This window comes from Mirounga leonina, unplaced genomic scaffold (genome assembly GCF_011800145.1).
Source record: "Mirounga leonina isolate KUSES-001 unplaced genomic scaffold, KU_Mleo_1.0 Mir_92, whole genome shotgun sequence".
NCBI classification, from domain to species: domain Eukaryota; kingdom Metazoa; phylum Chordata; class Mammalia; order Carnivora; family Phocidae; genus Mirounga; species Mirounga leonina.
In genome coordinates, this window is record NW_023270852.1 from 5463645 (window position 1) to 5477532 (window position 13888).

Genomic DNA, 13888 nt, shown 5'->3' on the forward strand with positions numbered 1-13888 from the left:
TTTGTATATTGAACCTGGTTGTCCTGCTAATTCTCTGGCCTGTTTTTAGTCTGATGTTTTATAAAAAGTTGTTTTATTTTTTTTATTTTTTTAATTTTTTTAAGATTTTTTTTTTTTTTAATTTGAGAGAGAGAGAATGAGAGACAGAGAGCATGAGAGGGAGGAGGGTCAGAGGGAGAAGCAGACTCCCTGCCGAGCAGGGAGCCCGATGCGGGATTTGATCCCGGGACTCCAGGATCATGACCTGAGCCGAAGGCAGTCGCTTAACCAACTGAGCCACCCAGGCGCCCAAAAAAAGTTGTTTTATTTTAATATTGGTGTGTTTTTGTTGTTGTTGCTTATCCCAAAGGCCCGAACTGACAGATCTCTTCAATCTTTTTGTGATTATGCAATTGAGAATTTCTAGTTTATACTTTGCCTGGAGCTTACTTCATAGTATCAATTTTTTTTTCATAATATCAACTAAAAAAAAAAAAAAAAGCCCGTTTCCCTTTTTTGACTTTCCCAGTTAATTATGGACTATTTAAGGGGTGTGGGGAGGGAGTTCTCTGCATTGTGGGATAAAGAAAAGAGAGGGGATGCACAAATAAACAATTGTCTTGGGCAGTGAATATCAAATTTTCTTGTCTAGCCCTTTCTTTTTGGTGTATTATTTACTTTTTAAGCTATTCCTTAATTTTTTTACTTAGTACTTTTATCATAATTCTTTCCTTTACAAAATTCTTAATTCTTTTCTCTTTTTCACTTATCTTCCCCAAAGCTGTGGTATCACTGCTGTCACAGGTCTGATGTGTTGCAGAGGTCCAAGAACACTTGCTACTACAACTGCACCGAAAATGAGAGCAAACGCAACAGAAGACATTCTTACAATCTAGGAAGTTACAGGTGGTCTTAGAACAAAGTACCTAACTCTTAGCTGATTCTTTTCTTAACTAAAAATTTAAATAAACTGAGAAAACAAATGGTGCCGTTTCAAGGAGCCTTTTCTTTCTAAGTACATACATTTATGTCCTTCCCCAGAACCTTCGTCTGCAGCATAGGGTTCTGCTTTGAAATACATGTACTGTATTTCTCCCCTGCTCTTGCCACTCTCATCGTATTCACTATCAGTTCCAGAGTCTTCTTCTGCTGTATCCCATGTCTCTTTTTTCCCTTCATTTGCTTTAGTTCTTCTACTACTTGTGATGCTATGAGAGTCAAGTCCATTAGCCAAAGGAATCTGAGCATTATCTGCATTGCACAAAGTGTCACTGCTATGACTGGAGCTAAGAATGTCACTGTCCACTGAACTTGTACTCCTGTCATTATTCACATCTGAGTCTGACCGTTCTTCAGACTGAAAATTTTCAGGATCAGAAGTCTGAATGTGCTGTTCAAGTTCTCTATTGTCCACTGATGCTGAAGAGTCCCTCTCATTGAGAGGCGATTCTATGTTTTCAAAGTCACTTGTCTCAGTACTTTTGCTGCTGTCCCCATTATCACCATCTTGCTGCTGCTGTAGTGACAAGCTTTTGAGTTTTTCAGTGCTTTCTTCTAGAATAGCTTCCACAGACTTCAGGCTCCCCACAGGTCCTTTAACTCTTTCACAGTCATCATCCACATTACCAGAATCGCCCCCAGCTTTCTGGCCTGCTGTCCTTTTGGAGTAAGATCCTGGGGACTGTTCAGGTAACAAAACAAATAATCTGATCGTATTTGCATGACGATCCAGGAGTTTCCACAAATGAGAGTCTGTAAAGGCCATCTGGTAATCCAAAGTCTCAGAACTTTCAACAAACACCTACATAGTAAGCCAAAGAGTTACATTACATCATTAATTTTAGTGACATTCATTCTCGTTCATCATATCACCTCAATACAAAAAAGTGCATAGTAAGTTGTAAAATTTGGGATAATAACATTTCTAAAGGGAATGTGTACTGTTTTTGGAGACTAAATAAAATTGATATTATGTTCATATGTCTTTGTAATTAGCCATAAAACTGCTAAGACAGAAGGGACACACAGATGCACACACGCATACACAGATATCTTGTTTATTGGGTTGCCCATTTTCAGAATGTTTTTGTACTCCATTATCTTGCCCATTAGGAAAACGAGTTTAGCACGAATACAGATAGAGGAACATGTATAGACATGTTGGGAATGCAATACCAAAATCCAGATTATAGAAAAAAAATCCAATGGACAAATGACTTGATTCTAGAGCAAATAAATGGCAAGGAAATAAACACACATGGGGGAGCTTTAGATTAAAATAAACTTGAGAGGTATATCCTGGACTTTATTTGGATCCTATTTGAACAAACAAATCTTATCAGAAAAAAATTTTACAAGATAATCAGGGAAATGTGAATACTGACTAGATATCAGTTGATATTAAAGCATCTCTGTTAATTTTCTAGATGTAATAATATAATTATAGTTATTTTTTTTTAAAAGTTCTCACCTTTTAGAGATATATATTCAGATTATTTATAGATGAAATAATATTTCATCTGGGGATGTTTTTCAAATAATCTGAGGGAAGTAGGTGGTTAAATATAAATCAAACGAGAGCTGATAACTTTCAATAAATGTTACAATCAGGACTATTAGCTGACCATTTAAAGAAAAAAATAAAGTGTGATCCCTCCCACTTTTCACCCTACAACGGCATTAGGATGCATTAGAGATTTTAATGACACACACACAAGCACCGTGCAAAAGTATCCAAAGAAAACAGAGGTGAATAAAAATTACACATTGGGATTAGTATGACAAGAGCAAAAAAGGTTAAATGAGATAAAAGACTCGAGACTGCATTAAGATGAATGAGACTGGAAAAGGCAATAAATAAAACATGGCAAACAAGGAACATTTTGGATACAATTTATCTAGAGTAAACTGATGGCATTAGGAATAAACACACAGGAAAAATGATAAATGAATGATAGAACACATAATGGTATCAAGAGGTGAAACAAACAGATTAATGAGAGCTTTCTCTTTTCTATCAGAGATAACTAAGTAGAGAAAGGGAATAATGTTGGGTGAACCCAAAATGACAACCTTCTCTAGAGTAGGCATGTCTTTGACTTTCACCATGAAGTACTGCTTTATGGGAGAAGCTCAATAATGAACATAACATAATTCACAGAATCATAATTCAAGAATTCAGAGGACATGACTGTTGTGGATAGAAACAGTCATAAGGCTTCACCAGAGGCAGGACTAATCTGGGGCTTGAAAAATAAATGTAGGGAGAGGGGGAAGAACACTGCAGGTGAACAAGACATAAAGGAGAACCAGCAGGACTGACTGAGAAAAACGGAAAGAAGCCTGATCTGACCGATTACAAAGGAAGATAATTATTGAGAGAATGGGAGAATTCACAAGGTAAATTAAAGACAAATGGTGGAGAGCTCTAGAGGCCAGCCTTAAAATATAAAACTTAATTTACTATAACCAGCATAGAAAATAGTAATGAACAATTAAAAGACGTACCTTGTTACTTCTAAAAAACCCTTCAGCTTTCAGGGTCTTACTGGGCACAGTGAGAAGGCGGAGGTCATTGTAGCAGCGTTCCAGCACTATCCGCATTGTTTCAGCAGGTAAGTGGATGGCCTATAAGGGAAATGATTTGATAAAAAAAGGACTTGCAAGGATAATTCTTCTTGACTTGGAAATGTGGACAATGAGACACTGCTGAGTTCTTCTTAAAAACAGCAGAAAGAAAATTCAGAGAAAATTTTTGTAGAGGTTTACAAAATTTTTAGGGATCTGTGGAAAAATTTTAGTCTTATCCATTAATTATGTTCTAAATTAGGTGAACAAAGTATCACTTAACAAATGTATGCTCTGAAACTATTTTTAAGGTAACGATTTTTTACTAAAACTTCTATTCCTCTCATACTTGCAAAGTAAATGAGGTGATCTGGTTCCAACGAAACAGAATAACTGACTCTTTGAGAGTGGATGTCAAACCAATACCTGTTTAACTTCTGAACTTTTGATGGGTTATTTTGTATTCTGTGAACAGTTGTTAATACTTTTCTAAATCATTCTTCTTCTATGTAAAATGATATTAATTAATAAGTAAAATTTAAAGTTATTCTAAAATTACACATCCTTAATTTGAAGTGTCATTATAGGAATTTCAAGAAATGAACAAAAAAATTTGCATTTTAAAAAATACGATTTGTTTTCAATACAACTAATGATAACTAATTCTTAGGCAGTCTAGTTATACATTAACCACTGCATTTCTTGGCAAAATATTTTGTAACTGCCTTTATTCTCTACAGACATATTTTTCCCCAACAAAATTACTAGCTTTTTCAGGGAAAGGAACATCATGTGTTTCTTTTGTATTCTACCTCAGTGTTCATACTCTAGATTAAACTGTAATACAGAGCAAGTACACTAATGCAGTCCTTTTATGAACAATTTAATTGTAAAATATAACTCCAAAACGTGATTTGTCTCCTCCAGTTATTACTCAGGCAGAAGTGTTAGAAGTTGTTGCTTTGTTAATGTAGTAAGGAAACCCAACTTTTATGTAATACTTAACAATTTTTTTCCCCCACAAAGCATTTATTTATTCCATTAACATTCACAACAACCCTGTTAAAGTAGGCATTAAAAGACCCCAGATGAGATAAAAGCCAATACTGCCTTAAGATGAATGACTGGAAAGTAGATCAACTTCTTGCTTTGCTATTACTGAACAATTTCCAGTACACCAAGGCATCTGAACCTAGGGCTTAAGAACCCTGAACAATTTTACCTATGTTTGTGTGCTCAATGTTCTACAGAGTACGGTATAACAGTTTTATTTGGAGTGGACTAGCTTTTTGTCCAAGGAAATTTGAATGTTTTCATCATACTTTTCCAGCTCAAAAATTCTGAATGAGTTTGTTCTTTATCACTAACTCACCGAATGTGGTCAACATTTAATTCATCACCTTCCCTGTCAAATCTGCTCCCCCACCCTGCTCTTCTATTTCTTTTTTTCTTTTTTTAAGATTTTATTTATTTATTTGAGACAGAGAGAATGAGAGACAGAGAGCATGAGAGGGAGGAGGGTCAGAGGGAGAAGCAGACTCCCTGCCGAGCAGGGAGCCCGATGCGGGACTCGATCCCGGGACTCCAGGATCATGACCTGAGCCGAAGGCAGTCGCTTAACCAACTGAGCCACCCAGGCGCCCTGCTCTTCTATTTCTATCACTAGATCACTACACCTTTGTGGTTACCCAAGTTTGCAAGTCCTCAGGTCATCTGTGCTCCTTCCTGCCTTACTCCAACCAATCACAAGTCTGGCAGATTCTATTTATAGAATCATTCTAACAATCTACACCTCTCATTTCTGGTCCTATGCCATCACCTGCGTTATTTCAACAGCCTCCCCATGTACATTCCTGTCTCCCCCTCCATCCGTGTGGAACACTAGTCTAGTGTCACCAGACTTAACCATTCTACAGCACAGCTCTCAACATACCACTGCTGTTCTTAGGAAAACAAACAAATATCCTACTTCCTATTGCCTACATCAAGTAGAGCCCATCCTTTTGTGTTTACTACTTAAAGACCCTCCATGAAATAAACTACTTTCTATTTCTAGGCAGGTACTTGACAGAGATCCAGCCAAACACATGTGCTGTTGCTGTGTGCACTCGCCTCATCCTTCCTGACCTCCATACTTTGGTCAATTGGTGTCTTCCACTCAAAGTGTCCTTCTCTTCTAAATATACTTACCTCCTGCCAGGAAATATCAGTTTCTATACCTTACTCGTAACTATCACATAATGCTTTATATGGAGCAGGCACTCAAAAATACTCACTGACCAATTTTAAAACTTACCTTTGAAATAAGTTGTTTGAACTCTGTGACTGTTTGATTTAAGTAAGCACGAACTGTGACAGGAGCAGCTACAGATTCTGCCTTAAGATCAACAACGTGAACTTTCACCATCACTTCTGTCCCATTTGAAAAACATAAAAACATAACTGGAGGTTATTTTTAAGAATATATTTCACATGAGCACTGCACTTTTCATGTGTTTCCAATAGATGGCAAAGATAACATTTTTCTAATTATTAAGATGATAAACATACAATGTTATACACTGTATATAATAAAAGTCATAACTTCTCTTTCACAATTTATCACATTACAAACATCTACAAAGAAATGGAAATGAAGCTAATGAAAACGTTCTTGTACATCTCTTTAAAACAATGACAACAGTCAAAATATGATTTTTTTAAAATACATGCTTTGTTTCCTTATAAAACGTAACACACTGTCAAATTTATCAAGCATGTTAAAAATATCCAAAGTTCCAAAATACAGACCCAAACCACAACACTAAATAAATATAAATAACTACAGAATGCAAAGCAAATTCTAAAGGGGACACAGCAGCCCTACTTCATTTTATCACTCAAGACCTTGTTCATAACCAAACACTTCCTCTCTTCAAAATATTCTCTACATCCGGGGCACCTGGGTGGCTCAGTTGGTTAAAGCGACTGCCTTCGGCTCAGGTCATGATCCTGGAGTCCCTGGATCGAGTCCCGCATCGGGCTCCCTGCTCGGCGGGGAGTCTGCCTCTCCCTCTGACCCTCCCCCCTCTCATGTGCTCTCTCTCATTCTCTCTCTCTCAAATAAATAAATAAAATCTTTAAAATATATATATATATATATATATTCTCTACATCCTACAGAAAATTCTCCTGCTTTGGTTTACAAGGTTTGTTTTTTCTTCGCTTAAGTTCTTCATATTATAATTTAACCCTATGTCCTCCTCTTCTGTTTTCAGATTATATATAACTAAACTTTTAGTCACTAGAAAAGCAAATGATCTTCGAACACTACGATTAGTTATTCTCTGCCCTGTTTTAATTTCTTTTATGAAGTATACATAAATCCTCAGTTTTTGCCCTAAGTTGCTAATTTAAATCTAACAAAATATTCTGCTAAAATTATTAATGAACAAAGAGTACTTTATCTGTTAAGTTTTACAATCCACACTCACATTTAGAGTTCTCTTGTTAAAAAGTGGTTTTATTCTTGACTCATGTTACACTTTAATCATAATTTTTGCTATCTAGCCCAAAAATAATCTGCAAGGAAATACTCCAAAGGAACTCTTTACAAATAGAGCAGAGTCTGACTGATGGAGCCCTTTAAAGAATGCCATACTTAATCTACTTTGAATAGAGGAGCCTTGATTAAAAATAAATAAATAAATAAAAAGAGAGGTATATAGGATCCACAGAGGAAAAGAATTTGGAAGAGTAGAAGAAGGTTTTGTAAGTTAAATTTTTAGGAATAAAAGTAGAAAACGTAAGTCTGAATTCCGATTAACAACCGACGCAAGGGATTTAGGGTCACAACAACAGTAAGAATTCTCCAAGATTATTTAAACATTTTGACTGTCCCCTATTTGTTACAGTTTACATATAGTGATTACTAGAAGACTTTGGACATTAACTGTCTTTAGGGACCACCCTGGGTACAGGTGGGGCATGGTATTTTGCTTTCCAGATCAGTCTCAAACAAAGAAAGAAACTCCCAAGATATTGAGGAATGTGATGGATTTAATGAAAACAGAAAAAGCTAAAGTCCCTGGGATCTGTAGAAATGGAGAGGATGAAGAAAAAGTGTTGGCAGTGACGGTTTATGAAACCACCTCTTCAAGGAGACTCTGAAAAATACACTCTACTTCTGAGACTTTATGGGAATATATTTTTTTTGGACCAGGGTCTCCTCTCTAAGTAGAGGGAGCAGGGAACAGGAGGAGAGAAAGGAGGATGATTCAGTACTGAAAGAAAAATCCCACTGAAAACTACAAGCTAAAAAAACCAATTTTTAAAAAATTTTGTGTATAGCTCTTTAAAAGTAATCTAGAATTTTTTTTTTTTAAGATTTTATTTATTTATTTGAGACAGAGAGAATGAGAGACAGAGAGCATGAGAGGGAGGAGGGTCAGAGGGAGAAGCAGACTCCCTGCCGAGCAGGGAGCCCGATGCAGGACTCGATCCAGGGACTCCAGGATCATGACCTGAGCCGAAGGCAGTCGCTTAACCAACTGAGCCACCCAGGCGCCTGAAAGTAATCTAGAATTTAATCACAAGCTTGTTGCTGACTACTTCTTAACCTATCAAAACTATGTTGCATCTTGAGAATATATAAAAATTTAAAATTAAATTCATTTCTATTAACAAAAAACCTTCTCATGAAAATTTTAAGTTCCGTACAACTCAAAATACCATAAAATTCTTTACCTCCAGGTTTATAAGACTGGAAAACTTGATCAGGCTTTCTCGTCTCCAACAGCAGATCAAACATATATGTTGACTTGACTCCTCCTAGTAGAAGTCCCATTGGTGTATCTTCTTCTCCTTCATACGATCGCTCAAGATAATCATGAAACTCGTCATATTTAACAAGGCGACAGCAATCCAGGGGTATGACCTCTTCTAAATCCATCATCTAAACGAAAATGACGCCCAAGAAAAAAGAAAAAAATATATGTGGTATTTTAGTCTGATGTGTAATTGCACTACCAATATGTCCTAACAAACAATAAAAGCCATATATTTATGATTTGCATCAGAGCTCAAAGACATCAAAGTTAAAGGCGTAACTTCAATGCTACTTTTAAATAACCATTATTTCATTATCCCCAAATCATACAATTTATGCACCAACAAATTTTAAAGACAATTCTGCTTTTAAAGAAAGTTAACACTCTAAACTTCAGATGGACTCAAAATCAATGTCTTCTAAGCTGTGCTCTATAATCACTAAGTGGAACACCAGGGAGAATGACCAGTGAGAAGATGTGACTTCTGTTTATGAATTCAGTCTGGAGAAGAACTGGTGACTCACAAGCACAGGGGACAGCAAGCCTCGCGGAGTCACCACAGAGACCACAGCTTGTGTGTCTCCCATGCGCCACCCTGCAGCTAGCTCCCTTCCCAGATGAGCCTCCAGAGTACCTACAGCTCAGGGCACAGGAATTTCGATCATAAATTTCCCTCTAGCTCACGTCACTGGGGATGGCATACTCGGGATGCAACATCTCTTAAGTGAAAAATGAACTGCCTGGAGACACACAGGATTACTTCAAAGTATTTCATACTTATTTAAAGTTTGTGATTATGACTTTCAAGAAGAACAGTAAACCTGACCTCTACTTACCCCCCAGCCCTCCCCAAAGACAGAGCTCTCTTTCTGGTACATAAGACTGATTTATTTCTCTCTTCTCCTTGTCTGATTCTTTATATTTATGAACTTTTACTTTCTGTTTTTAAGACATTTTTTTTTTCCTTCCTGCATTAAAAACTGATGGAATATAAACGACCATTACTGCTATCACTAACTGTACAACTATTTAGGTAAGATGTTTTCTCCATTTCAGTCTCATTTGGTTTCACTACTGTTTGCAAAGATGATGCTTGGAGTCCACCACTGTGTTTAAAGGATTTTTACTTTTAGTGAGGTAAATCCAGAACCATCCATCCATTTTACTGTTTGGTCATTCATTTATTCATCCACATACCTATCCAAATTTGATTCTCCTGCATACCAGGTAAAGTACAGGAAATGCGATTATGAGCCACACCAGAACACTCTTTGCCTTTTTAAGTACTTACGGTTTAGTGAGGACCAGTGGCATTAATTAGAATAGTCACACAATCAAATATAGATCACACTTTGAGAAACAACGTCAGCCATTTTTAGTTCTCTCATTGGTTCTATATAAAAATTATAAATGAAATGACGCAGGATGCAATTTTTTCTCTAATGACTTTAAGTTTAGTTCAATGATATTAATATTTACATAGAAAGGGCAAAAATATTTTGTCAAGCGTTACAGATGACATTTAGAACAATCTGATTAAAGAATGCTTCCCTTTTCAATTTGCCTTTCAAAACCCACTAATAACTTTCCATTATTCTCAGAATTGCAAACTTCTACTCAAAGTCTCTAATTTTATTTTATGCTACTCTATTCTCTCTTTTTTTTTTTAAGATTTTATTTATTTGACAGAGAGACAGCGAGAGAGGGAACACAAGCAGGGGGAGTGGGAGAGGGTTTAAAAGCAGGCTTCCCTCGGAGCAGGAAGCCTGATGCAGGGCTCGACCCCAGGACCCTGGGATCATGGCCTGAGCCGAAGGCAGACACTTAACAACTGAGCCACTCAGGTGCCCCTATGCTACTCTACTCTCATTCAAGACAATCTGAACACAATGTTCCTTTTGTCAGTTTTCTGATCATGCCAGCCATGTCTTCATCTCAGTTTTTATATATGTTGTCATCTCTACTAAAATATTCTCCCCCAACTTTCTGCATAGCTGTCTCCTTCTCATGGTTAACATCTCAGGAGAAATAATCTCAACATATTACTGATTTACTTTATAGCATCTAAACAATAACATATTTGCAAATTGAGGAAGGCTCTCAATACATATCTGCTAAATAAATGAATAGAACAAATATTTTTGTTTCTAATTTTTTTTTTTTTAAGATTTTATTTGTTCATTTTGACAGAGAGAGAGAGACAGTGAGAGAGGGAACACAAGCGGGTGGAGTGGGAGAGGGAGAAGCAGGCTTCCCGCGGAGCAGGGAGCCCGACACGGGGCTCGATCACAGGACCCTGGGATCATGACCTGAACCAAAGACAGACAATTAACGACTGAGCCACCCAAGCGCCCCTTTTGTTTCTAATTCTAATTCTTGTTCTACAAAACTGAACTGGCTCTCAGAATGAGCAATTTCTCAAACTCAACTGAGTATGTTCCATAGGAGAGGTGTAAACTACACCCTTAAGAGAGACAGATGCTGTAAATGGACTATCAACATGACTGCAAGTGCTTGTATTATTACTGACTCTAATCACAATTTTGAAAGAGATGTTAATACTGTTACCTGAGATACTGATATTGTCCAACAGTGCAATTAAACGTACCTTATAAGCCATTTCTACTGCTTCCTTTAATGCCTTATCCTTATGAACCTCCAATTTATTTTCCATCATTACTTGTTTCACAGGATGCAAACAGAATAATTTTATCTAGAAAATGTAAAATATCATCATCACCTCAGCAGGTCATGAATCAAAACATAATTCTTTTGTAGACAGCATTTTTTTCCTAATAGTCAAAATACTGCAATTTTTAAAAGATTTATTTTAGAGAGAGTCAGAGGGCGAGAGAGAAAGTAAGCAGGAGAAAGAGAAGAGCAAGCAGGGGAGGGGCAGAGGGAGAGAGAGCACCTCCAGCAGACTCCCAGCTCAGAGCCCGACATGGAGCTTGATCCCACGACCCTGAATCAGAACCTGAGCTGAAATCAAGAGTCGGCTCAACAGACTGAGCCACCCAGGCACCACAAAATATTGTAAATTTTTTTAAAGATTTTATTTGAGAGTGAGTGAGAAAGAAAGAGAGAGAGACAGAGAAGGAGCAGGGGGAGGAGCAGAGGGAGAGGGAGAAGCAGACACCCCACTGAGCAGGGAGCCTGATATGGGGCTCGTTCCCGGAACTCTGGGATCATGACCTAAGCCAAAGGCAGACGCTTAACTGATTGAGCCACCCAGGTGCCCCAAATATTGTAATTTTTTAAAAAAACATAACTGAGATCATTCTCTCCCGTGTCTATTTTTCTCAGTAACTGATAGTGACTATGTCTCATAAAAAAAAATAATTCAAAAACATTAATTTTAACAACTGTACATTTCTTGATAAGCATGTATCACAATTTAAATAATCATTCTCCTACTGATATACATTCAGGTTGTTTCAAATTTTTTTCTAGTTTGGAAAATACCATGAATGTCCTTGTGATCAAAATTTTTATAGCATGTGTGGTTATCTCTAGGTATTTCCTTAAGAGAATTATATAAAAATACATAAATTTGCTTAAGGCTCTTGATAAATTCTACTCAATTTCTATGCAATAAGGTCTTTACCAGTTTATTATTCTTGTAGCAAAATGGACAATGTTAATATCACTGTAAACTTACCAGCACTAAGTATTATCACTACATGTTAGTGTTTTGTTTTGTTTTTTTTAAAGATTTTATTTATTTAACAGAGAGAGACATAGCAAGAGCAGGAACACAAGCAGGGGGAGTGGGAGAGGGAGAAGCAGGCTTCCCGCAGAGCGGGAAGCCCAATGTGGGACTCGATCCCAGGACCCTGGGATCATGACCTCAGCCGAAGGCAGACGCTTAACGACTGAGCCACCCAGGCGCCCGTTAGTGTTTTTTAATGCATAAAATAAAACCCTATCTTCCCTCAGTAATATAGTTGGTTACATTGCTTAACGATCATGATAGCATTAACTCTCTACAGAATCAACCCAATGAGTACGTTATGAGAACTGCAGTCAAGCAAACTTCAATAGCACTTTTTAATTAAAAGTACAATTATGAAATCTAACCTTGCATGTGTTGCGCTCAATTTCTCGTTGCCTTTTTTCTTGTTCTTCCAATTCTCTTTCTCTCTGTACCAAGTTTTTAATATGTTCTGGATATTCATCTACTTCTAGAAATTCTATTGTAATAAAAACAGGGTAAGACAGAGTCATTGGAAATTGGTCTTCCTTTACTTAATTTTGTTCCATTATGTGCCCATAGTATATACTTCTACAACAGCTCTCGTCAAAATGTATCTCAATTACATCACTCTCTCAACTTGGAACATCAACTTCTTCCAGACAAGGGTGAAGAGGTAGCTGATAATGGCATATGGTTAGGCCTCATATTTTAAAAAGCCATATATTTAATCCATAATATCTCTTGGCTCCAGGAAAACTCTAGTATGTAGATTAAGACTTCTAGAATTAAAAAGCCTCTCTGAAACTTGGAAATAAAATCATTTCTGATTTCAAACTGTGCTATCACCATCAAACCATATGACCCAGGGCAAGTTTACTTGTCCGGGCCTCAATTTCTTCAGCTTATTAGCAGCGCTTCCCCACAGAGTAATTACCTGGGATATAATAAAATGTAATAAATGCTGTTGGTGCTACTACTTATTATTGCCCACTAATACACTCATCTTTCCTTTGTTCTCAAAGCAATCTTTTAGCTACCTTCTATTTACAGAATTTTATATGTAACTCAAAGTATTAAAAGTGACAGTATGAAATTATGACACTATTTAGTAAACCAATGATTAGCAGGCATTAAATAGGGAGAACAACTTATATATATATAAAAATCACATCCCTGTGGAAGGTCAAAATCCACTATTTCTAGAAATGAGCTCTAATTGCAAAAATATTCCGTATCATACACAGAGCGCCCTCTGGTGCTTCATCACAAAACTACAGTTTAGGGAGTAGATAAAGGAAAACTGAGTTAATGCCCTAATGGAAACATCTGGAATGCTGGGTACCACAGAGGATACACGAACTACAAACCTGGCTCTGCCTCCAGGAAGCTATGACCTTGGACAAGTTAATCTTTGGGGTATCGTTCCTTTATCTGTAAAGTCAGAATGACTACTCTGAAATCTCTGTTCTGAAATGACTTCTTGTTACAATTTCCTTTCACTCCCATTAATTCTATGGAAAATTATTGAACAGCCACTATATGACAGACTCTGGACTCTGGATTATCAAAGATAAAAGTTTTAAGCCTTGTACCAACTGAATTCACAATTTAATGAGGGTTTCCAAAAATGTACACTATCCAAAACAGATTTTACAGTATGATAGTTGCTAAACAAAGGAAATATGTTGAAATCAAGGACAATGATTATAACAATTATGAAAAGAATGTGAGCAACATATCGGTTGTGTATATATCTATAGGTACACTCACACACCCCTACTTATTTGCAATACTGCTTCAGTCAGAGTCAGCATTAAGAAAAAAGGGGAACTGCAAT

General features: G+C 36.8%; 1 protein-coding gene across 3 annotated transcripts in view; it reads right to left on the reverse strand.

The window, feature by feature from the left end:
• The window catches only part of USP47 (ubiquitin specific peptidase 47), a 109706-nt gene that overhangs the window by 12367 nt on the left and 83451 nt on the right, over positions 1-13888 (reverse strand). For 2 of the 3 annotated variants that reach the window (XM_034995339.1, XM_034995341.1), the window contains 6 exons: positions 12435-12547; positions 10963-11067; positions 8272-8479; positions 5843-5958; positions 3487-3606; positions 1003-1780 (listed from right to left, as the gene is read on the reverse strand). In XM_034995339.1, the coding sequence (XP_034851230.1) occupies positions 1003-1780; positions 3487-3606; positions 5843-5958; positions 8272-8479; positions 10963-11067; positions 12435-12547 (1440 nt within the window). The remainder of the gene's footprint in view (positions 1-1002; positions 1781-3486; positions 3607-5842; positions 5959-8271; positions 8480-10962; positions 11068-12434; positions 12548-13888) is intronic. The other variant, XM_034995340.1, reaches the window with a different exon arrangement.